Below are 26,179 nucleotides of genomic sequence, written 5' to 3' on the forward strand. Positions count from 1 at the left end.
CAGAGCCTTGGTTTGAGGGATTCGGATGCACCTTCGGGTATGTCTGGACTCAAACTGGGGATTCGAGAAAAGATTTTCAAAAGAGATAATTTTTTCTAAATGAGAAAGAGTTTAAGAGAAAACGAGTTAGAGCAGTGTGTACAATCAGCCAGAGCCCGAACGGTGAATTCCCAAAATACCCTTACATTATGTGTTATGAGATATTATGTGATATGATATTCATGCTAGAGCTAGGCTAGGTATTTCATATTTTAGGACTAGAGTGGCCTGATTTGTGATGCCTTAGCTTAGGAGTTGCTGTTATATGTGATGTGCCTTCGAGTATGTGCTGAGTATGAGTATCCAACAGGAATCCTTTTAGAGAGGGACCTGAGTAGAGGAGTAATCTAGGAGAGATACCTAGATGAGCATTTGAGGAGTCTACTAAGAGGGTAGTCAGATGCCCGCGTGGGGTAAAGTTGCTTGAGTTCGGTGATATCCTTTGAGTATGAGGAGAGCAAGTGGGTAATAACCTAGAGTGGTTTTACATGTTGGTAGAGATTATTCGATGCCCGAATGCTGCTTGCTTCGTGCTTTGTGGAACTCTTGATTATGGGAGTCACCTACTAAGTGAATATGACGATATTCAGGAGGTAGATGGTTGGCATCATAAGGAGTTCTTCAGAAGCTGATGGCGGAGAAGTGTGAGAACCTAGGAAGAGCCTAGGAAAGGGTGACCCTAGTCAGATGAGTAAGCTGACAGAGTAGAGCATTTCGTAGAGGAGCGAACACGCGTGACGAGATTGGTGATCGAGAAGGTTGAGCAGCTCCTTAGGAACTCGGGGATGGTCTGTGTAAAAAGTATGGGTAGATGTGGCAGGTAGTATGGGCCCGTACTACTGAAAGCAGAGGACCCATACTCGATATAGGGAACATTCCGGAGGTTTTAAGTAGCAGATCGAGAGGTGATGTCATGGTTCGAGTACCATGAATCATAGCAGATTGAGAAGAGAGAACATGGTTCGAGTACCATGATTCATAGCAGACTGAGAAGAGAGAACATGGTTCGAGTACCATGATTTGTAGCAGATCGAGATGTGATTTCATGGTTCGAGTACCATGATTTGTAGCAGATCGATAGGTGATGTCATGGTTCGAGTACCATGATTTGTAGCAGATCGAGAGGTGATGTCATGGTTCGAGTACCATGAATCATAGCAGATTGAGAAGAGAGAACATGGTTCGAGTACCATGATTCATAGCAGACTGAGAAGAGAGAACATGGTTCGAGTACCATGATTCGTAACGGATTGGGAAGAGAGGACATGGTTCGAGTACCATGATTGTAGCAAATTGAAAAGAGAAAACATGGTTCGGGTACCATGATTCATAGCAGATTGAGAGGTGATGTCATGGTTCGAGTACCATGACCCGTGACGGTTAGTGTTACTGGTTCTACCAGTTATTACGTTGTGATTGGTTAGACCGAGATCGGATGCGATAGAGTATGAGGTCAGAGGGCCATATGGAACAAGTTCCAACGAAGCATCCCTTTGTGAGGGAAGTCGAGATGATTCCAAGGTGTTTTGGTGAGATGTCAGATGAAGTCGCAAGACTCAGGGATGAGTAGAGATGGCGTTTATGGAGGGTTGCGACATGAGTTGAGCAATCAGCCGATAGTGGAGATGTCACCTTCTGTGACCTGGGTGGTATTATTTCCGTTTCCTGTGGGGAAACATAAGAGGTGTTGAGATTTCGGTTTCTGAGCTTGGGGATAAAACCCTGCAGGTTGGCATTGATGGCGACCATCCATCAGAGTATTTGGGCAGTATGTCTGCCGAGAGGTAATGTTAGAGTATGAGCAAGTTGTCAGTGGGGACTGAGATGGTTAAGGACAAGGATACACCCTATTTGAGCATAGCAGGGCATGTATTAGCTGCAGAGGCAGACGATCACAAAGAGGGTATTGGGGCGGTGGCTCTTATTGTCTATGATGGGTATCGAGTGTAGTAATGAGGTCTCCGCTCTTATTACAACCCACGTGATGGAACGTTGGTTGAGGAGTCGAGAATGAGTAGTGTGATAGTTCATTATTTCAGATTAAGAGTCAGAGTTACTACTGGACAGTTGAGATGTCGGGTAATGGGATGGTATGAGATTCTGTATGATTAGAGGCAATCATGATGAGAAGTTCCTGAGGATTTCATCTGAGATTCGGAGTATTTGGAGTTGTGGGGTCTCTATCGGGGAGACCACCGAGCAGTGCGTAGTACCTTCCAAGAGTAAGTGTGATGTCCCTGGTGGAAACAGTCTGTGGAATAGATTTTTGGTGCACCAATCAGTGATGGTTCGAACCCCGAGTGGGGGAGAACCGGGTATTTTATTGAGAGGATCAGAGATTTGTTCAAGAGCAGTTAGGGAGCTGGATAGAGACATGCACTATGGATTCATGAGACCAGGGTTATTGGTGGTCGAGGTGAGTTACAGAGGGAGTTAATGCATGTTGTACGCGTTCAAGAAAGGATGAGTGTCTGCACGGCAGGTGGCCGTTGGTCAGAGGCCTTGTGGTAGATACGAATTTTTTGAGGTGGTTGGTTCGTAAGGATACTTCGGCAGTTGGGAAATTTTGGTTCGATGAATGGATTATTCTATTCTCTTTGGGAAGGGTAAGAGATGATCGGGCAGCCAATTTCCGGGTCGGCATGCGTAATCTCGCTTGGTTTTGAGCAATAGAGGAAAGAGTTTCGGAGGGTCATATTCGTGTTCTGAGTCGTTGGCGATTTCTCCGTGTTTCAAATTGGGAGATGGAGTATTCCGGGGTTACAAGTGGCACAAGAGAAAGATCGGATGCGAGATTCCGAGGAAGCAATGAAATATCTGAGTATGATGCCATGAGTATGAGATCAGCGGTAGAGTCAAGACACTGCGAGGCGCCGTGATGGTGTACCGGGGTACCCGAGTTTAATGTCCTAAATCTCGGATTATTTTGAGTTTTGAGTTTGAGATGGCAAGTGGTGTATCAAGTATCTACGGTTTCAGTGAGAGCCCTTCGGCCAATTGACATCAAGCGAGATTATTCGAGTATGTGGATTGCAGCAGGGAAAGGTGTTTTGTTATGGCGAATGTCGTCAGAAATAGCAATGCATAATTTGGGTAAGTGTGTACACCTATCTATGATTGGTCCGCAGGGCATGAGTTAATGATCGCAGTGTGGCGTTGACCTGAGGATGAGATTGTGAAGTGGTAAGAGAAAGTGCGGTAAGACTGCGGGGAGCTGCAGTTTCAATGAGTTAGTGCAAAGGAGTGTGGTGATGCTACGGGGAGCCGTAGTACTCACTATTCAGTGAGAGGTTGTGGTGATGCTACAGGGAGCCGTAGTACTCAATATTCAGTGAGAGGTTGTGGTGATGCTACGGGGAGCCGTAGTACTCACTATTCAGTGAGAGGTTGTGGTGATGCTACGGGGAGCCGTAGTACTCACTATTCAGTGAGAGGTTGTTGTGATGCTGCGAGGAGTCGTAGTACTCACTATCCATTGAGAGGTCGTTGTGATACTACGGGGAGCCGTAGTACCCACTAGTCAGCGAGAGAATGTTGTGATGAAGGACTCTCTGATCAGAGCATGAAGCAGAAGAGTTTTAGGCTTGAGTAGCCCTATTATTTGAGTTTGTGGGAGCCTGGTGGTAGAACCAGGGGCGAGACTGGGGTCTCCATATTTGTCGGGAGTCGTTATATTCTGAATTGGGTAGTGGTTGTCGCAACCAAAAGGAAGTGGATAAGTGAGGAACACATGGGTTGCGGGTCATGAGTCATGATTTGAGTGGTTTGTTGGGACGAGTGGTTCCAACTCTGGGTCAGACCAAACTCTCGAGTTTGACTTTGGCTCTGGTAGTACGTCGGGTAAGCGAGATGAGATTCCGGATTCAGAGATAAATTTCATTCGGAAGGGGGTATTGTTTCCATCTGGTGTCTTAGACCGGAGTGGGTCAATTCGTTGGTATGAGACAACCGCGAGATGCATGGAACTAATGAGCCATAGACGACAGAGGTCGAGGGTGAGACGACTTCCGTATTCGCTTGAGGTACAGCGAACTCCGTGGCTTGTGTGTGTCACGCTGGGCCGAGATAGTTGTTGTGAAAAGGAAGTAGGCGAGACGTTTTGGGACATGCAATGGGTAACCTTTACAGGTTCAGCTGTTGGGTCGGGAGAGGACCCGGTGCTCAGTTTTGAGAGGGGAGCTGAGGTTTATGTTTGTTAGATGTCGGAGGATGCTTCTGAACAAGCATGATCATTATCTGTGTTTAAGGTCAGGGTGTTGAGGATTCGTTGTTCAGACGGGTTTTGATTGCAGTACAGTGGATGGGTCCCCGGTGTGATGTGATCATTTCATTCCTTGGTATATGATATGGATTGTTTATCATGTCTGGGACGAGTGATCGGTAGCCAGTTTTGGGCATGGACTTGTTTTTATCGGTCCCCACTAGAGAAGCGGAGAGGCAGTGAGGTATCGGGGTTTGTTATTCGAGGAGCCAATAACGTGGTGACATCTGGAGAGAGCGGTCTGGCTGTGCCTCAGGCTACTAGAGTTCCAGGTTCTTGAGAGTCAGGAGGGGTAGCGTAGTGGCAGATGGGTCTGTCCTTTCCAGGGAGGAGTTCCTGTTTGGATTCAAGTGCCCAGAGAGGAAGATAGCTGTGTGGTATAAGATCCTTTCGATGGTGTTGTTCGGTTATTGGATCAGATCTATATGTTGTTGAGGAGCGATTTCGAGGGCGAAATCTAATTCAAGTGGGGGAGAAGTGTAACATCCGGTTTACCAGGTATATTGTTTTGAGTATTTAATTCAAGGATTTTGGAGGGACTCGACGAGTTGGTGCCTTAACTCGTCGAGTAGGATCGCGACTTGGTGACGTGGTTAATGAATGGACTCGATGAGTCGGAGAGATGACTCGCCGAGTCAGCGCTGGTGAAGGAAACCCTAAATCTTTGGGATTGTGCCCTATTTAAAGGCCCTTATGGCCTTCATCTGCGGCTACACTTCCCTTGAGAGACCCTAATTGATCCAGAGAGCATAGAGAGAAAGAGGGAGCTAATCTTCATCATTTTGGGTGCATTCTTGCAAGGAAGAAGGAGAGTGTTCAAGCTAAATTGTTGGAGGGGCTCAGATCTACTTCTATTCCATTCAAAGCTGATGTCTAAGGTATAAATCTCTACCTGTTTTCGTATGGTTAGTAGATCTCTTGAATCTAGGGTTTCTTTACCCTTTCTTTAGTTGGAATATGGAGCATGTGAAGTCCCATTGAGGAATAGACTTTAGATCTGGACCTTGAGAGGTCCAGAGTGTCCCAACAACCAAGCTTTATGCTGTTACATGAGGATATTGAGCTTAGGACTCCATTTTTAGAGCTATTTCATCAAATGGAGCCATATGTGCGATGCATGAACGTAAAGTTCAGACCTTTACGTGACTTTTGGGTGTTAGAAGGTCAGATCTATAAGTTAGAGAAACAGATCTGACCTCAGAAGGTCGTTTGAGCATTTTCATGGAAGAAACTCGCCGAGTCCATGAGAGGACTCGACGAGTCGGATTGTGTTGCACCACGATTCCGGATCAGTGGTAACCCGTCGAGAGAAAGGTTAACTCGACGAGTCGAGTGAGGCCTTAGGAGGATTCAGAGGACACGCATGGACTCGCCGAGTTACCCGAGTACACTTGACGAGTCTGGTCAAAGTTGGACCGTTGACTGGGGTTGACTTTTAGGGTTTGGTCAACAGTTGGACATTGGACCATTGGAGGGGTAAAATGGTCTTTTCCCCTTCTGAGAGAATATAGGGAGGGACTAGTCTAGCATTTGGGAGCCGTATTAGTTAGAGATAATTACTTTATGTGATTAGGCGGAGGCTAGATCAGTGATTCGAGTTCGAGACTTTCCGAGATTACCCGAGGTGAGTCTTCTCACTATACATTATCTAGAGTGGTAACTATGTGCAGACCGGAGGGTCTTATGTGTTATGTGTATGTTGAGTTTATGTGCATTGTGATATATGTATGCTATGTGTTATATAGACCGGACCGGAGGGTCCTACGATTTAGACCGGATCAGAGGATCCAACGATTTAGACCGGATCAGAGGATCCAACGATTTAGACCGGACCAGAGGGTCCAACGAGCTAGACCGGACTGGAAGGTCCAACGAGCTACGGGACTGGAGGGTCCCGCTGAGACACATTGACCGGAGGGTCATACCGAGTTATAGCCTCGAGTGGCTTATGAGTTGTATGTGGTATTTTGGGGAACTCACTAAGTTTCGTGCTTACCGTGTTATGTGTTATGTGTTTCAGGTTCTTATTAGAATCGCGAGAAGGCGCCGACATGACTTGTACACACTGACAGAGAATTTTGTATTTGAGATTCTGGGATATGTTTTACGGAGATGACATTGGATACACATGAGATTTTGAGAATATTATATGAGTTTTATTGTGTTTGAAAAATGAAAAAAATTGTTTTGAAAATTTACGTCGTTACAGATATCCTTTGTTACGAGAAAGCTATCCGTCTCAATCTTCCCTCTGGTGAAGCTCTCATGGTTTACGGTGATAAACCCAGTTCGAACTTTCGTATCATTTCATGCATCAAAGCCCAGAAATACCTGCGAAAGGAATGCCATGCATTCTTAGCTCATGTGGTTGATGAGACGCAAAAAGTTAAAGACCTCGAGAGCGTCCCCGAAGTCTGAAACTTTCCTGATGTCTTCCCAGAAGGCCTTCCAGGAATTCCTCCCGAGCGTCAAGTCGAATTTCGTATCGACTTAATCCCCGGAGCTACTCCTGTAGCTAAATCTCCCTATCGTTTAGCGCCATCGGAAATGCAAGAGTTATCCAGCCAGCTCAATGAGCTGATCAGCAAAGGATTCATAAGGCCGAGTTCCTCACCTTGGGGAGCTCCGATCTTATTCGTAAAGAAGAAAGATGGATCTTTCCGGATGTGCATTGACTACCGAGAACTGAACAAGCTAACCGTCAAAAACCGTTATCCCCTACCTAGAATCGATGACCTCTTCGATCAACTTCAGGGAGCCAGTTACTTTTCGAAGATAGATCTAAGATCAGGGTATCATCAGTTGCGGGTTCACGATAATGATGTGCCCAAGACAGCATTCCGAACTTGCTACGGACACTACGAGTTTGTAGTAATGCCCTTTGGTCTAACCAACGCACCGGCGGTATTCATGGATCTGATGAATCGGGTGTGCCGCCCTTTCTTAGACCAGTTCGTGATCGTGTTCATTGACGACATACTTGTCTATTCGCGGAGCGAGGAGGATCATAAACAGCACTTGATACTAGTGCTAGAAACACTAAGGGCGGAGAAACTATATGCAAAATTCTCAAAGTGTGAGTTTTGGATCAGGAAGGTAACTTTCCTTGGTCACGTGGTTAGAGAGGAAGGCATACACGTGGACCCTTCCAAAATCAAAGCGATTGAGAATTGGTCAGCACCAAAGACACCCACGGAAATCCGCTAATTCTTGGGTCTCGCTGGCTATTATCGCAGGTTTATCCAAAACTTTTCCAAAATCGCTAAGCCTTTAACCACCTTGACACAGAAAGGTGTAACCTTTAGTTGGGGAGAAAAGCAAGGAACTGCGTTTGAAACATTAAAGCAGGCCCTATTCATCGCACCTATCTTGTCCCTGCCCGAAGGGACGGAAGACTTCGTTGTCTACTGTGATGCATCCAATCAGGGCCTAGGCTGTGTGCTCATGCAGCGGGGAAAGGTTATCGCCTATGCCTCGAGGCAGTTGAAAACACACGAAGTCAATTACACAACTCACGATTTAGAGTTGGGAGTAGTGGTCTTCGCGTTAAAGATCTGGAGACATTATCTCTATGGAACCAAGTGCAATGTATTCACCGACCATAAAAGCCTACATCATATCTTTGATCAGAAAGAGTTAAACATGAGACAACGGCGATGGGTAGAGCTACTTAGTGATTACGAGTGCGAAATACGCTACCATCTCGGCAAGGCCAATGTGGTAGCAGATGCCCTCAGCTGCAAGGAGTATTCAGGTCGTAGAGTGAAGGCATTGACTATGACCATCCATTCCCGATTATCCACACAAATCCGAGAGGCTCAGCTGGAAGCCTTAAAACCAGAGAACATGTCGGATGAGGCCTTGCGAGGAATGGAAAAGAACTTAGAGGTCAAGGGAGACGGAGTTTACTATTTCATGGACCGTATCTGGACCCCGAAGTATGGTGGTTACAGAGAAGTTGTCATGAACGAAGCTCACAAGACAAGATACTCCGTTCACCCAGGTTCAGATAAAATGTATCTGGATCTCAAACAACTCTATTGGTGGCCGAACATGAAAGCAGAAATTGCTACCTTCGTGGGCAAGTGCTTGACTTGTGCCAAGGTAAAAGTAGAATATCAAAAGCCCTCAGGTTTACTTCAGCAGCCGGAATTACCTGAGTGGAAGTAGGAAATGATCACCATGGATTTTATCACCAAGTTACCTAGATCTCCGAGTGGGCACAACGCCATCTGGGTAATTGTCGATCGGTTGACTAAATCCGCCCACTTCTTGCCAATCAAAGAAAACTTCAAGATGGAAAGACTCACGCGGATCTACATTCGAGAAATAGTTCGCCTTCATGGAGTACCTGTATCCATTATCTCCGATCGAAACAGCAGGTTCACCTCGAGATTTTGGCAATCGCTACAGAAGGCTCTTGGAACTAAATTAGATATGAGCACGGCTTATCATCCGCAGACAGATGGACAGAGTGAGAGAACAATTCAGACACCAGAAGATATGTTGAGAGCCTGTGTCATCGACTTCGGCACGTCATGGGACACTCATCTTCCTTTGGTCGATTTTTCCTACAACAACAGCTACCATACCAGCATCAAGGCTGCGCCGTTCGAAGCCCTCTATGGCCGTAAGTGCAGATCCCCTCTATGTTGGGCGGAGGTGGGTGACACGCAGCTAGCCAAGGGTCAAGTCCCTGACAACACTCTCACTGGTCCTGAGATCATTCGAGAGACGACTGAAAAGATCGTACAAATCCGAGAACGACTGAAAGCCTCACGAGATAGACAAAAGAGCTACGCCGATGAGAGACGAAAACCCTTGGAATTCTAGGTTGGTGACCGTGTCCTTTTGAGGGTCTCACCATGGAAAGGCATGATACGTTTCAGAAAACGTGGAAAGCGAAACCCAAGGTACATTGGACCATTCGAGATCCTTGCTAGGACCGGTCCCGTAGCATACAAACTCCAGTTGCCCCGAGAACTCAACAACGTCCATCCTGTCTGCCACGTGTCGAACCTAAAGAAGTGTCTGTCCGACGAGACACTTGTGATTCCTCTCGACGAGATCGATCTGGACGAAAGTCTACGTTTTGTGGAAGAACCTGTTGAAATCATGGACCGAGAAGTCAAACGTACCAAGCAAAGTCGCATCCCGATAGTGAAGGTCCGCTGGAATGCCAAGCGGGGTCCTGAATTCACTTGGGAGCCCGAGGATTCGATGAAGCAGAAGTACCCTCATCTCTTTCCAAGTTCATGATTGTACTCTATTCTTGAATTTCGGGACGAAATTCCCTCTAACGGGGGGATGATGTGACAACCCGAAACTTTTATCTTGTACACTTAGCCAATTCAATCAATGTTAAACTTGTTCTGTTGACTTCTTGTACTGTTTAAGGGTTCATTTAAGCGTTCTAAGCTCAAGTATAGCCAAGGTTGAGGTTAGGAAAGAGTCAGCAAGCCGTAGGGTGACAAAACCGGGCCATACACACCCTTAGGGGGAGTGTATGGCCGTACACATGGGTGTGCGGCCGCACACTCACCTCTTGGCCGCACACTCAATTTTAGGCAGCATACTTACCCCTATATAAAGGGTAGCCCCCTTTCTTTTCATTCCTTTAACACCTTGGCAGCACACAACACCATTTCTCTCAAGATTCTTCAACCACAAACCCTCCAAAGCTTCAAAAACGTGAGTAATTCATCCCCTAGCTTGCAAACCATGAAAGACCACTCTATCTAAGCCTTAAGTGTGCAATATTCGTCATGTTCATCGTGTTTGGAAGTGAGTGCGGCCGCACACCCCCATAAGGTGGCCGCACACTCTTAAAATACCCTCCAAAGTGAGAGTTTGACTTCCATATTCGAGTTGGAGATGAACCTAGCCTTGCTACACCTTAGAATTGGCATTTTGGACATTATCATGTAGGGTGTATGACCGCACACACCTGTGTACGGCCGCACACACCCTTGTGCGGTAGCACACTCCTTGTATGCGGCAGCACACTCCTGTGTGCGACCACACACTCATCTTAGGGCCGCAAACCCACTTCTAGGACCCTTAACTTGCACTACAATTGAGTATAGACCTAGAACACTTCATGGATGCAAGTATGGACCTTGAAAACACCTCAAAGGCACCCTCCATCATGAGTGTAAGGCCGCACACCCCTTGGGCCGCACACCCATGGCCGCACACACACTCAAGGTGGCCATACACTCCCCTCATGCAATCCTTTAAGGTCCTAACACTTAGTGCAAGTAGTTCCAAGTCCCTAGAGTGGTTCTCCATCACATCTAGTGGTGAAATACCTTCATTTGACTCCTTTATGTGTCATTACGTGTTAATTAGGATCAAATCGTGTTTAAGGCTTCACTTGAACATCCAGCTTTCCGTATCGATCCTTCAATCAAACCACTTACCCGAGGTGAGTTCATACCCCTACGTTTTTCCGAGTTTTCATGTTTTCAGGGGGGGAATACAAGCAAAAGTACAAGGAAACTTGTACTCAAAATATATTATTTTGTTTAAGATAATTATATTTTCAGTATGTTTTGAACATGGAAAACAGATTTTACCAAACGATTAAGAAATCAACTCGTAGAAACAGTTTTCACAACTAGGGTGACGAACTTGTGAATCATGTAGTAAAATGTATTATTTTATAAAGGATTCATGCAAATCATAAAAAGGATTTTCAGTATTATTACTTGTAAATTTGTTAGTCTAAGTTGGAGACACGTCCTTGGTAACACTCCCACAGAATCAGAGTGTAGGACTAGCACTTGTGATCAGAATCTCTTGTAGGGAGAGCATTACTGTTGTGTATAGATCTATACGGGACTGACAATCCTGCACCTTGCTGCTAGCTACAGTCGGACCGACAGGTCTACGGGTGACAAAGTCATAAAGGATACCGGCCCTGTTACGGACCATATCCAGTCAGTTATGGTCATGAAACTCACAATGTAGATAGCAGAGATTTAGTTTTGTAATCATGAATCAAGTGAACTAACCTCAAAGTAATAACCGATTTGATTACTGGAGGGTATTAACAGTACCTTCAGGATGTAGTTCATCACGTTTTCTTCTATTAGTTTTATTTATGTAAAAGGGCTAATATACCTCACTGGGAGTAACCAGGGTTTTTAAAAGAAAACTACGTTTATCGATATAAGTATGGTAGATACTTGTACACCTCAGTTTGAATCGGATAATCAATGATCAACTTTTAAGGAAAATATAGGATTTTCCCGGGATAACTCGGCTTTTCATAAACGGATTGTTTAACATGTAACTAACGGATGTCCATATTCATTCCACGACTCCTTGGATTGTACATACCTTGTATGAATCTGGAAGTCATGGAAGGAATGAGTTTTCAAACACGCTTTTTATAAGAAAATATAGGATTTTCTTGAGGAACACTTTTCAAAAGGATTCAAAGAACATTTTTCCACCAAAACTAAATGCTTATGAACTCACCAGCTTTATGCTGATATTCTTTCAAACTGCTTGTATTCTCAGGAAATCAGTAGACAGGTACTTCTTGGATTTAGAGGAGCCGGAGCAATAAGAGTCATGTTTTTATATTTTACATACTTTTGATGTATTTAAAACAAGTTTCAAACTGATGTAAACACTTTACTTATATATGTATCCACTGTATTGGTTGTGCTGCTATGATTCCTATTATTCATTGGTTGTCATGCTAAACATGACGTCCTCCACCTCGGAACAATTCCGCCATTCCGGTTCCGGGGTGTGACATGCTAACAATTCTTTCTCATAAACTGAAAGTTTCTGCCATTTAGGTCCTAATGATCTGCTGATATATGCCAAAGGATGATCTAATTGTGTCAGTACAACTCCAACTCTATCGTTAGATGCATCTGTTTCAACTATAAAAGTTTGAGAGAAATTAGGAACATCCAATATAGGTGCAGAAATGAGGGTCATTTTAAGCTTGTCAAAAGCTATTTGTGATTCATCAATCCATTTAAAAGACTCTTTTCTTAAAAGATTAGTAAGAGGTCGAGAAATGACAACATAATTCCGAACAAATTTTCTGTAATATCCAGAAGTCCCAGAAAACTTCTCAACTCTTTCACATTTGAAGGTATCGCCCAATTTGACACAACTTTTATCTTCTTTGGATATGTTTCAACACCTTTTCCTGAAATAAAATTCCCCAAATACTCCACCTTTTCTATTTCAAACTCACATTTAGAACCTTTGGCATACATTTGATTTTTTTTTTCTCATTAGATCGAAAACCATTTTTAGTTGTTGCCAATGTTCATCAATGGATTTGTTGTACACCAATATATCATCGAAAAAGACCAATACACATTTCCTTAATAAAGATTTGAAAACGTTGTTCATCCAATACCGAAAGGAAGTAAGAGCATTAGTTAGCCCAAAGGGCATACCTAAAAACTCATAATGATTGGTATGAGTTTTGAACGCGGTTTTATATGTCATTAGAATGAACTCTTAGTTGGTGATACCATGATCTTAGAATCAAGTTTACTGAACACTGTTGCCCCAGCCAATTCATCAATGAGTTCATTATAACCGGAATAGGGAACTTATCTTTGATTGCTTTTCTATTCAATTCTCTATATTCCACACATGAGCACCATGAACCATCTTTCTTTCCCACTAAAACAACTGGTTAAGCAAATGGGCTGGAACTATTCTGAATAATTCCATTATCTAACATTTCTTGGACTAACATCTCAATTACATCTTTTTGTTTAAGTGGGTACCTGTATGGTCGAATACTCACAAGTCCAATGCCTTCTTCCAATGGGATTTTATGATCAAATGCTCCCCTTAAGGTGATAAGCCTTTTGGCTCTTTGAAAATGTCTTTATATTGATTCACAAACTGTTGCATTTCAGGTAGCATCTTCATTTCTGATGTCATACATAACTTCTTTATCCTCATCTTGTTTTGTTAGAAGTTGTAATAGGTGCAATGGACTTTCATTTTGCACCAATTTTTCTGAAACTGTAGATATAGACTTTCATTTTGCACCAATTTTTCTAAAACTGCAGATGTAATAACATTAAGATGTAATAGGTGAAGCAGTTTTTGAGTAATAACAGAAATACTTTCTCTCTCATCCCTTATTATCTCTTATGTCTCAACTCTTTCTTTCTTCCATTACAGTAAGAATTCCTTTACCGTAACATGTTTGTTTTGGAAGTGATAAAATGTCTTTTGTCTTTTTCCATGTCTACGGAATAAGATGTGGACCAAAAGTCTTTTTTTCATGTCTTTTGTCTTCATAAAAAAATTGTTTGTTTTTTAAAATCTATAAAAAAATGCTTGGTTGGTGTTGGTGCTGATGGTGGTGGAGGAGATAGGAGTGGGGGTGGGTGGCAGAGGTGACGGTAGTAGTGGTGACAGTGTCGGTGGTGGTGGTGGTGGCGGCGGCGATGATGGAAAAAGAAATATCACATTAGGATTAGAATTTAGAAAATGTCTTCCAAACTTGGAAGCTATTTTTTTTGTCTTCCGGAAAAAGATGTCAGAAAGACATTATTATGTCTTTTGTCTTCCGAAAAATAGTCTTTTTCTCAAATGTCTTTCCTCCCGTAGACATAAGAGGTCAAAAAGATTTTTTGGCAAAAAACAAACACCACCTTAATGATTATCCGGATCCCTCCTACTTTTCTTTCCATTTCCTCAAATATCAGTCAATTTTAACGTTAAGGTGAGTAAAATAGGGGTTAGAGAAATTTAATGAAAAGTGAAACAAGTGGACATTAGCTACTTATTGTCAAATAATAATACCACCACCCATTAATATAGTCCTTGTTTTAGTTAAAGCTAGTTGTGATGTGAAATTGTGAATGCAATGAAAAAGTAAATTGAAACAATGATATCCCATATGTATAGGAACCAATATTTACGACAGAATAGGTTTGCCATCTGTAATGAAGTGGTGATAACTAGTACTTATTGCATACATAATTCATTTATAAAATAATGTAAAAAGAAGTTAGAAATTATTTGTTGCAATTAAATTAATCAACAAAACTTTGCAACAAGTTTGTAATGATTATAAGCAGTAAATGAGCTTGGTTGGAATGTGTTGGTTTTTTGGTGGATCAGATATATGCAAGTGAGGTCCTGTCTTGATCAGGCTGAGGGCGACCCCGAGTAGGAGTTGGTGGTCTTTGATTATTAAGCTCCTACAAACACAAGAAAAACAAAATTTATGCAAAAAAATAGAATAAATAAAAGATTATTTAGTTAATTACCTGCATCCAGTTGTTTTCCTCCGGGGGTGGGAGATGTTGTGGATTTGATTCTGGTTCAAGTGTCAGTGTTTGTGTGTGTGTGAGTGGTGGTAAAGGATGAATAAGTTTAGGAACAACCACCAATCCTCTCCCAATCACCAATATTGCTCCAGCATTATTAGCGGTCCCTGAATCCAATTATCAACACACATGTAATTTTGCCAATTTGATGATTTTTTTTTTTTTAAAAATAAAAATGGTGGAATTGAAGAGCCTCCCCTACCACAATAGTTTGTTGCGGAGAAAAGGGTAATCAACTGTCCGTGAGCAAACCTCTCAAAACCGTCCATCACGCATTCGTGGGCTCTTATAATCAGCTGAAGTTTGTTTCTTTTACAAAACTCTGCAACCCTATCAGGCTGCAATGCAACTAGTTACAAGTTGGTTAACATGAAGCTTTAAACTAACAACTAACTAGGAGGTATTGGGTTCAATCCCAAGGAGAATAGAAAAATATATAATTATTTGCCATTTCAAAAAAAAAAAAACTTGTTACACTTCAATATGCATGCATGTTTTACTATAAATCATATGGAATCCCAATATGATGATGCTTAATAATAATACAGACCGAGTCATGCGTACATTAAGCAATTAACGTAGAATATGAAGATTAATTAAGCCATTGAACACGTAGGCGTATCATACCCCAAACGTAACAAGACCCGGTCCCCTTGCATTTGGTCTCAAACCTTCAACACTATCGTTTTCCGTCGGATCAGACCTAAATTAATGAAAAAAAAAAAGATGGATGGAAGGAAGGAATAATGGGAGCATATATAAAAACTTTAAGAATATATATATATATATATATATATATATATATATATATATATATTAATAAAAGAATAGTATTAATCTCATTTTGACATGTGTCACTCAAATACAACTCCTCATTAATATTAAGCCACATGTCAAAGGAGATCTATTAGGCAACACTACAAAATTCAAATTTACTTTTTCTAATTATATGTTAAATTCGAAATTATAACAACTTTAAAATTTTGATATATCTCTTAGTTAATAATTTATTTAAAATAATTGATTAATAATTTTAATTTTTTACATAAAAGTTAAATTAATTTTATAACACGTGGTTCCCACGAGTTATAAACTAGTGTATTTGTTAAAAAGTTTATCTTTGACGCTTTGGACATTTAAGAATTGTTTAAAACTTAATTTTTGTGAAATTTTGAATGTTACCATACCATAGCAGATCCATGAGGACAACAGATCCAGCATCCATGGTTATGGGCCTCTCTATTTTCTCAATCTGTTCAACCAAATGAATCGACCTTCCAATCCCACCATGCATACAGATTATCTTGTCCTCAATCAGCGCCGCTAGTGGAAGAATATTGAACAAATGATTAAACCGCTGCCACGCCCATATCCCATCGTTCTCCCCCTTCATATCATAATCATAATCACATATCATCCCAAATTAAAAACCTAATCTTCCAAATTAACCCCACCTAATCACTCACATACGTACGTACCATTCTCTCTATGCATTCAAGTCGAAAACCAAATAGCGCATTTATATCAGCTGCCTCATGATTCCCACGTATCAAGTGAACGTTTTCAGGATACTGAATCTACAAACAGTAAGCAAGCAGTATACATGATGATAAAGAATTAATACACAAGTGTAATGTGTAATTGAAATATTATTATAAGGTACAAGTAGAAGTAGAAATTTGCCTGCCTTTAGAGCAAGGAGCAAAGTGATTGTCTCCAAGCTATGCTGTCCTCTATCAACATAATCTCCGAGGAATAAATAGTCGATATATCTGAAACAAACCAAACCTACTCACTACTTAGACATGTTAGTTTATTTAATTAAGATCTAGATGAGATTGTCTCTTACGTACGTTATATCTCCACCAGTTGAGGGGAAACCATATTCATCAAATAATCGCATCAAATCACCAAACTGTCCATGTAAATCACCAAACACTTTAACCGGAGCTTTCAACTGAAGAACAGTCGGCTCCTGAATTAAGATTTGTTCAGCAGCGTAACAAAGCTCTCCCACTTCATAAGCATCCAGGAAAAACGTCCTTTCAATAGGTGGTTTCCAGTTTCTAGGCGTAAGCAAACTAGAAATCACCTGAATATATATAATAAAACACACACATTATTTTATTAATCTATACATATTAATTATTAATTCAAAAACAAAATTTAATTAAACCTTCTTGTGCAAGCCTTGAGGTGACTTTTGCCTCATGAACCGTTTGGCGCCAGGATGTGACATGTCAGGCATCATCCGTCTGCTTTCATTCTCAAAATGATCCAGTGACAGCTGTCGCACCAATCCACCTAGGTTTCCTATTGCCTCTCTAGCAATCACAACCTGTACGTAATAAATATATAATTAATATTTAATAGTGTATGTATATATATCAAATAATTAAAGCTTTAATATATTCAGAGGTCTTAATTAATTAACGAACGAAGACAACACTTACAGCTCTAGGGTGAAGATGCACATCTCCTGGTTTATCACCACCTTCTGTATTAATCCCCGTAGCGTGATTTGTCATCATTGAAGTTGCAATATGTGTTTGTGCAGCTTGCCACGTGGAATGAACAGCATCAGCTTCAGCCACCCTCTGACTAGCTTCTTTATCCACACTGCACACACAAACATGTCAGTGATTTTCGATTAGGGTAATTAAGCATATATATTTTCTACACACACTAAAATTAAATGGACCAAAACAATTAAGGATAACCTTAAGGGACTTTCATGTCCATCATCTTGAGATATAGGATCAAAAGGGCACAAATTCGTCCTGGGACTTGCCATATTTGAACACCTTTCAGATGTTAATCCAGGATTATTTGCATCAGAATGAAAAGGCGAATTCTCTGCTATCAGAAAATCACCTAACAATAGATCTGCAGCAAATGTTACAAGTAATTATTATAATCTGACAACACATCAAATAAACAGGGAACTTTTACTGTTACTGTTACCTCCCCTAAGACCACCATACACATACAAACGAGAACCGATCGATGACGTGGCATGCCTACAGCGACGCATGAGCTCCAAAGACTCATCTTCCATTTGCCCATTGTTGTTGCTGTGTGAAGAAGTCACCAATCCATTTCTATCCAACCAAACTCCAGCAGCAGTGTCCAATACTGTAAAATGTACAGTTTTACACTTTTACCTTTTTACTAGAAGTGCAAAAACTCTCTCTCTATATATATTTTTACAAAGTTAAAACCGACATTAACCTGAAAGGGCTGCTTCACCATCTACCATTTTTCCTCCCCTAAGAGCTCCTCCTGTCACATGCAATCTAGCACCAACAAATACCTGATCACAATAAGCAAATAAGTTAATACTATGCATAGTATTAACACAAAAGGAAATTCGGGACAATTTTATATTTTTCTACACATACACACACACACAGAGTACTTGAAGATAGCTATGACTTACCGCAGCATGCTGGTACCTTGATGATGGTGAAACCCCAGGTGCAAGTGTCCATTCCCATTCTCCATTTTTATGCATCATCAGTCCATAAGCATCTGACAAAGGCTGTAGATGCATATATATACAATATAAAATTTTCCATTTAAAGTTTACTTCTATTGAGAAGAAAGTTGTACTTTAATATTATTCTTAAGGCTGAGGGGATACTGAAACAATATGCCATACCGTGCCTGATGTGTCTCTTCCACCACAAAGCAGAAACATACCATCTGAGCGGGCACTAGCTGTTGCATACCTGCAGAGAGTATTCATGAATAATTACTAACTGGTCCCTCCAGTATCCTGATGTGCGATTTTGGTCCTCTAACTAGCTAAAATCTTACAGATAAGAAAAAAGAAAAAATTGAGTTTTGAAATACATACTTACATTCTAGCAGAAGGCTTATCACCTTCTGTATTTAACCTCAGCCACACATATGGTTTTTGAGCAGTATCCAGAGCCCAAGTATCTGAAAGCACTTTCTTTCCTGGGGAAAACAGATGATATTATATGTTTATGAGCAATTAAAAAGATATGGTATTTTTGTTACTTGCTACAAATGTGAATTGATTATTGTACTCACCATCGTTGCCACTAACAGTAACAAGGTATCGTTGGGCAACCAAGTCCATAACATGGCCATAACGTGGGCCCGGACCCTGCCCTTGCACAACAACTCTGTACTCAAAAGCAAGAAAACCAAATCTAAATCTAAAGGGAAAATACATTGAAAGAGAAGATTATCAGTCTAAACTTTTATAAAAGAAGCCTACCGGTGCCATTTGTATTTGTCACTAGTCAAATCGAGCACATAGAGATCATCGGTTGAATGCCCAGCAGGACCTATGCCACCCTATTAATGCAATATCAACTTTATCATAAATTAGAACCACGAATTCAAAAACAAATTGGATGTTTTGATGTGTTTTTCAGGTAATACAACCATGCATTCTCATACTTCTGTTTTTGGCTTGTAAATGTACTACTTAATCACCTGAAATACAACCATGGTTCCAACAGCAGCAGCTGCATGAGCAGCCCTGGGTGAAGGGGCTTCCCCAACTGGCCGCATTCTGAGAAACGTTTTAGCAAATCAACATTTGATTTCTAAGCAATATAAGGAATTTAAACGCAAGAACAGCATAGAAGTGAAGTAACCTCGTCCATTTTTTAGTAAGGACATCATACGAATGAACAGAGTTTGTCACTCCGGCTAATCCTGAAGTTAATAAATGAACAAAAAGTTATCATTATGCTTATATTACAACAAATTGTATATAAAATAAAAGTTGAGAAAGGAAATGAATGATGATTACGGATGCCGGTGGAGGTGCCTCCTTCAATGGCGGTAGCGCCACCGAATAAAATAAGACGAGGTCCGTGTGATTTGGTTTGGGCAACGGCGGTAAGAGTGTGGCCACAGCGAGGGCCAGGGGCGTCATCATCAGTGTCCCAATACGTCTCCAATGGGAAATAGGTTGGAGCCGGATGTAGCCACGGCTTCGAATCCATCAAAATCAAAAGGAAAACCCTCCGATTGTTATGAATCGTTTGTAACAAATACAGAGCATACGAATGATCTAGCTTGTGAAAAGTGGATCAAAGAAAAAACCACCTTCCATGCCACGGCGGTGATGGAGACTGAAGTCAGCCGTGGGTTTTTAGGATTTGAATATCGTACTGAATTTAAATCGACTGTTGATGAGGGAGGTCGAATTGAGCAATTAATGCAATTATTCACGCAAACATTGACAAAAAAATGATGATAATAGAGAATATTTGAGCAATGCGATTGAGGATTTGAATGTAGAACTGAATTTATATGTGAAAATAGTACTAGATTTTAGTAGGGAGGGGCGAATTGAGCAACAAATCCCCAAGATGTGAATCAGAAACAGGGGAATGGCGAAGATAATAACATAGAAGAGGCGCCTTTTCTCTAAAGAACAGTTAGTAACTGATTTTTTAGAGTAATTACATGAATGATCCCTTTAGTTTGATTTTTTAGAGTAATTACATGAATGATCCCTTTTAATTTGAGTAATCTACGTGTTCGTTCTCTAACAATTTTTTCTTTAACTTGGACTATTCTTATGATTTCTTTTTGTTTTGGGTTTAATCCTTACCAAATCTAAACTAAAATTTATAACATTTTTATTTTTTAATTTGGAAACATAATTAATGAAAAAAATACATGGGTCCTACCACCCAAAACCCACCCTCCTAAATCTCCAACGAACTCTTCCATACCTACCAAGAATCTGCCGAACCCATCCCCACCGATTTATCCACGAATGAACTCTAACTTCTAACAGTTCGCTCCACACATTACACCCTCACACCCCCTCTCTACTAGTTTTAATGTACACGTTGGAGAAACATCTATATCACCCATGAAACCACCACGACATCGGCCCCCTCCACTCTCTACATCCATTCTCCTCCCTCTCACATCTCACCACGAGCGGACACACCGGAAAAGGATTTAGGTTACAAAGACACAAAATCGCGGTGGATCTCTTAGATCTATTATCCCTTTAGAACATATCGAAATCAAAGGCTTCAAAACCCAGCACGATTTTTTGCAAAAACTTACCAAGAACTTAAAAACTCACGATTTCTCTCTTTCTCTATCTAAGATCAAAGATACATTATGTTTGATTTGGGATTAGACACCCACTTAGGTTGCAGGTCTAGGTTCGACTTCCCTCTCGAGATGTCTGGGCAAGATAGGTTTTGTTGGTTTCATGGTCTGCTGAGGGTGGACGATGATGGTGGTCTTACCAAGAGGGTGTTTGGGATTGCTTTTAAAACAAATTTAACTTTTAACTTTTTCAAAAAGTTAAAAAAGATACAAAAGAAGTTTGGGTATTAAAAAAGATCTTTTTAAATGACTTTTTGTATAGAAGGAAAAGTGACTATTTCAAAAGTCACAAAATCCTATCTTTTTGTGACTTTTGGGACTTTTTAACTTGAAAAGTTAACTTTTACCCTAAAAACAAATACAAACACTTTTTAAAGATTTTTTTTTTTTGGAAAAAGTCACAGCCAAAAAGTCCTTTTGCAAAAAAGACTTTTAACCTTAAAAAGTTTTCCCAAACACCCCCCAAATCCACAAATTATGTTTCATGTCTCGCCTACAGTTTTCACAAAATTTCACGTTTGGTCAAGTATTTGAAAGTTGATATGGATGGTCTTGTGGTCTGTTAAAGGAATATAAAATGACTATTATACCCATCGTTATTTTCTCTATTTTATTGACATTTTCTAATAACTAGATTATGACATGTGGTAAGCGTGGGGAACATACATTAAATACATATCATATTAATAGGTGACATTGTCTTACATGAAATTTTAATAAAAAAATCTTAGTTAGATTCATTTTTAGAGTTTTTGAACCAAACTTATTACATAAAAATATTTAATATTAATATTAGAGAAATTTTATTTTTAATACAATAATTTCTAACATAAATGATCCATGCGATCTTTGTTTTCTCACACATGATGTGACTCCTTGATTAAAACATGTTGTGCAATAGCTTTATGAATTAACTTTGTTCCATGTACCAACCCCTATGGAGGCTCATATGGCTCTTTTAATATTGACCCAGTAAAACCAAAAGCAACAATAAGTTGTTATATGTATCATCAACGTTTAATTCAACAAAGAAATTCGATAAACATTACAATTAAAGTGCATTGCCATAACCAGAAACATCAAATTCAGACATTAAAATTTGGTCAATTTCTATAGTATGTTTTCTTTATAAGAATTAAAATATGATTTTACCAGGTTACACCCAATCACATGTACATATCCTCCGATCAAAGAAATTATCACAAAAAAATATGCTATGAACAGAAATATAATATTCGTTTATAATTTGTCAAAGGTTCACACTAATAAATAATAATGAACTTTCAAAAATCTTGCAATTTGGTCACTACATCCAACTAACAAATGAAATTCATTTTAGAGGATTGATTCAAGAAGTGCATCCATGACTTCTTGTAGCTGAATTTAGGGAAATGCTAAGATCTACTGGGATATGAGGGAACGGTTTGTGAGGGTACGATTGGTTTCTAGAGGGAAATACAAATTCAAAATCGTTAGCACATATCTATCCTACCTGCTTCAATTATCAAATTTAGATCAAGCTTGTCAAAATGAAATTACAAAAAAAAAAAAAAAAAAAAACGAATATGTAACCTAGCAATCAAACAACATATTCTTCACAGAAATAAACATCACAAATCTAAAATTTACACTTTATATAATATTTTTAAATTATATTTTAATTCTTATAAGGAAAACATACTATAGAAATTGACCAAATTTTAATGTCTGAATTTGATGTTTCTGGTTATGTCAATGCACTTTAATTGTAATGTTTATCGAATTTCTTTGTTGAATTAAACGTCGATGATACATATAACAACTTATTGTTGCTTTTGGTTTTACTGGGTCAATATTAAAAGAGCCATATGAGCCTCCATAGGGGTTGTTACATGGAACAAAGTTAATTCATAAAGCTATTGCACAACATGTTTTAATCAAGGAGTCACATCATGTGTGAGAAAACAAAGATCGCATGGATCATTTATGTTAGAAATTATTGTATTAAAAATAAAATTTCTTTAATTTTAATATTAAATATTTTTATGTAATAAGTTTGGTTCAAAAACTCTAAAAATGAATCTAACTAAGATTTTTTTATTAAAATTTCACGTAAGACAATGTCACCTATTAATATGATATGTATTTAATTTATGTTCCCCACACTTACCACATGTCATAATCTAGTTATTAGAAAATGTCAATAAAATAGAGAAAATAATGATAGATATAATAGTCATTATATATTCCTTTAACAGACCACAAGACCATCCATATCAACTTTCAAATATTTGAGCAAACGTGAAATTTTGTGAAAACTGTAGGCGAGACATGAAACATAATTTGTGGATTTGGGGGGTGTTTGGGAAAACTTTTTAAGGTTAAAAGTCTTTTTTGCAAAAGGACTTTTTGGCTGTGACTTTTTCCAAAAAAAAATCTTTAAAAAGCGTTTGTATTTGCTTTTAGGGTAAAAGTTAACTTTTCAAGTTAAAAAGTCCCAAAAGTCACAAAAAGATAGGATTTTGTAACTTTTGAAACAATCACTTTTCCTTCTATACAAAAAGTCATTTAAAAAGATCTTTTTTAATACCCAAACTTCTTTTGTATCTTTTTTAACTTTTTGAAAAAGTTAAAAGTTAAATTTGTTTTAAAAGCAATCCCAAACACCCTCTTGGTAAGACCACCATCATCGTCCACCCTCAGCAGACCGTTAAACCAACAAAACCTATCTCGCCCAGACATCTCGAGAGGGAAGTCGAACCTGGACCTGCAACCTAAGTGGGTGTCTAATCCCAAATCAAACATAATGTATCTTTGATCTTAGATAGAGAAAGAGAGAAATCGTGAGTTTTTAAGTTCTTGGTAAGTTTTTGCAAAAAATCGTGTTGGGTTTTGAAGCCTTTGATTTCGATATGTTCTAAAGGGATAATAGATATATGAGATCCACCACGATTTTGTGTCTTTGTAACCTAAATCCTTTTCCGGTGGTGTGTCCGCTCGTGGTGAGATGTGAGAGGGGGGGAGAATGGATGTAGAGAGTGGAGGGGGCCGGTGTCGTGGTGGTTTCATGGGTGATATAGATGTTTCTCCAACGTGTACATTAAAACTAGTAGAGAGGGGGTGTGAGGGTGTAGTGTGTGGAGCGAACTGTTAGAAGTTAGAGTTCATTCGTGGATAAATCGGTGGGGATGGGTTCGGCAGATTCTTGGTAGGTATGGAAGAGTTCGTTGGAGATTTAGGAGGGTGGGTTTTAGGTGGTAGGACCCATGTATTTTTTTCATTAATTATGTTTCCAAATTACAAAATAAAAAATGTTATAAATTTTAGTTTAGGTTTGGTAAGGATTAAACCCAAAACAAAAAGAAATCATAAGAATAGTCCAAGTTAAAGAAAAAATTGTTAGAGAACGAACACGTAGATTACCTCAAACTAAAAGGGATCATTCATGTAATTACTCTAAAAAATCAAACTAAAGGGATCATTCATGTAATTACTCTAAAAAATCAGTTACTAACTATTCTTTAGAGAAAAGGTTACATTAAATTATATTTTAATTCTTATAGAATTAAAATTTACACTTTGTAGGATTAATGTGTCTAAGCTAGTAACTAAATTGATATATTCTTGTAATTAGAAGCAAAGTCTTTTGGGTTTGCCCTCATTACCAAAAATAGCTAGAAATGATATTAGGTGGGAGAAATATAATTTATTAAATTATTATATGATTAATAAACTAATTGGAAATTATGGGAAAATGATTTGTTAATATATTATGTGATTAATATATTGATTGGAAATAGACATTTGATTTGTTAATTTATTATGTGATTAATAAATTAATATGAGATCAATTGTTAAATAATTGATTTGTTAATTTATTCAGGATTAATTTGAATTAATTGAAGGTGCAAGGGGTAAATTGTAATTGTTCAATAGCTGAACAAAAGAGACAATTCTAGAAGCATCCATATCATGGACGGTTTTATGGAGTTCCTTAGGGTTTCCAAAAGCCTCCTGTTTGAATAAAAGGAAAGAATTTGAATTAAGATTAAATTTATTATTTAATCAATTCAAATCTTATTTTTCCTGCAAATTACCTAAACTATAAATAGGACCCATTGGCTTGCAATTTTCATTCACTACGTTACCTAAAGGCATAGGAACGAAATTCTCTTCATATCTCCTTTCTCCTCCTCATTCTAGGGTTTCTGGTTTTAGGTGTGAGTCATTAGAGGCATCATCATTTTGGTGCTTGCTTTCCAAGGAACTTCAAGAGGATTTGATTTGATTATTTGCCATAATAATCAAAATGTATGTAACCCTAATCTTTATGTTAATTTCGATTTTCATAGCCTCTCTTTAGGGTTTCTTGATGTTCATAGGTTATTTCTATCAATAGAGAAAACATAGATCATTTCTAGGTTGCATGTGCACTTAAGGGTTTAAGTGTTTTTCCGCCATATGGATTTTTATAAATTTGAAAAGCCATCATCTATATCGAAAATAAAAGAAAGAATTATAGAGAATGAATGCTGACAAAGTGATCCTTCATTGAAAACGCATCAAATTTCTTCGTAGAGCCGCTGGGATTCTTGTAGATGTAAAATTTAGTTATGCCCAAGTACAACTTCACTACTCCATCTGAACCCTACAATGCAAATTTGTGCATTAGACGACAAACATAAAATAATCAAGAAATATGAATCATTTGATTCTTGTCCAAACATGACAAAAAGGCCCTTCACCTACAAAACTTGGCAATCTCTTGTTTTGACAAGAAGACCAAGAGTATAGCATGCTAAGATTATCTACTTTTTTGTGTAATTAGTAATTACATCTACTGATTATGTTGCTCTTTTATATTCCCAAAAAGGGACATAAATACCTAGCAATGTCCGAAATGAGGGTCCAAACTAGCAATTCCGGAATGTGGCTCCGGAATGAGGCTCTGAAATAGTGTCAGGAATCTATGTCATTTACTGTTCGAAATGAATACACATAGTTTCAGAAATCTATGACATTTACTGTTCGGAATGACTACACATAGTGTCAGAAATCTATGACATTTACTGTTCATAATGACAACACATAGTGCAGGCTATGAATACAGGGTCAAAGCCTATGAGGATGCAAGCTAGCTGCATTTTAAGGTCCAAAAGCAATGTCTGGAACGAAGGTCCGAAATAACAATTCCGGAATGTGGTTCTGGAATGAGGGTCCGAAATATTGTCAGGAATCTATGACATTTACTGTTTCGAATGAATACACATACTTTCAGGCTATGAATACAGGGTCAAAGCCTATGAGACCGTAGTAAATACCATTATATAAAGGAATTCAAGCATCCAAACTCTTTACCTTTTTAAATTTACTACTAAATATTCATTTCTCATAATCCAAACAAACGACATAGTGTGATTGCGGCTCTCAAGGTATTATAAGGACA

The 26,179-nt window shown here is 39.2% G+C and overlaps 1 protein-coding gene across 1 annotated transcript; it reads right to left on the reverse strand.

Annotated features, from left to right (window-relative positions):
- Window positions 1–14,287: 14,287 nt before the first annotated feature.
- Window positions 14,288–19,951, reverse strand: LOC145129551 (serine/threonine-protein phosphatase BSL1-like). The gene is made up of 21 exons (XM_079064299.1): window positions 19,427–19,951; window positions 19,269–19,329; window positions 19,105–19,183; window positions 18,884–18,963; window positions 18,694–18,788; window positions 18,498–18,597; window positions 18,296–18,365; window positions 18,074–18,175; window positions 17,866–17,947; window positions 17,599–17,769; window positions 17,355–17,520; window positions 17,088–17,253; window positions 16,811–16,972; window positions 16,488–16,726; window positions 16,322–16,406; window positions 16,113–16,211; window positions 15,822–16,021; window positions 15,262–15,337; window positions 14,837–14,972; window positions 14,575–14,741; window positions 14,288–14,505 (listed from the first exon to the last, which is right to left on the reverse strand). The coding sequence occupies exons 1-21, from the start codon at window positions 19,620–19,622 to the stop codon at window positions 14,422–14,424; spliced, it is 2,616 nt and encodes an 871-aa protein (XP_078920425.1). The 5' UTR covers window positions 19,623–19,951; the 3' UTR covers window positions 14,288–14,421.
- Window positions 19,952–26,179: the final 6,228 nt, after the last annotated feature.

The sequence above is a fragment of the Lactuca virosa genome, chromosome 8 (genome assembly GCF_052849685.1).
Source record: "Lactuca virosa cultivar CGN04683 chromosome 8, Lactuca_virosa_CGN04683_v6, whole genome shotgun sequence".
NCBI classification, from domain to species: Eukaryota; Viridiplantae; Streptophyta; class Magnoliopsida; order Asterales; family Asteraceae; genus Lactuca; species Lactuca virosa.

Bases quoted from the DNA above. Each gene is read 5' to 3' on its own strand.
- LOC145129551 (XM_079064299.1), bottom strand. From the start codon at position 19,622: ATGGATTCGAAGCCGTGGCTACATCCGGCTCCAACCTATTTCCCATTG. The intron at 19,184-19,268 runs GTTACTTCACTT...AACGTTTCTCAG, and splicing joins CTTACTAAAAAATGGACGAG to AATGCGGCCAGTTGGGGAAG. The intron at 18,366-18,497 runs GTAAGTATGTAT...TACTCTCTGCAG, and splicing joins GATAAGCCTTCTGCTAGAAT to GTATGCAACAGCTAGTGCCC.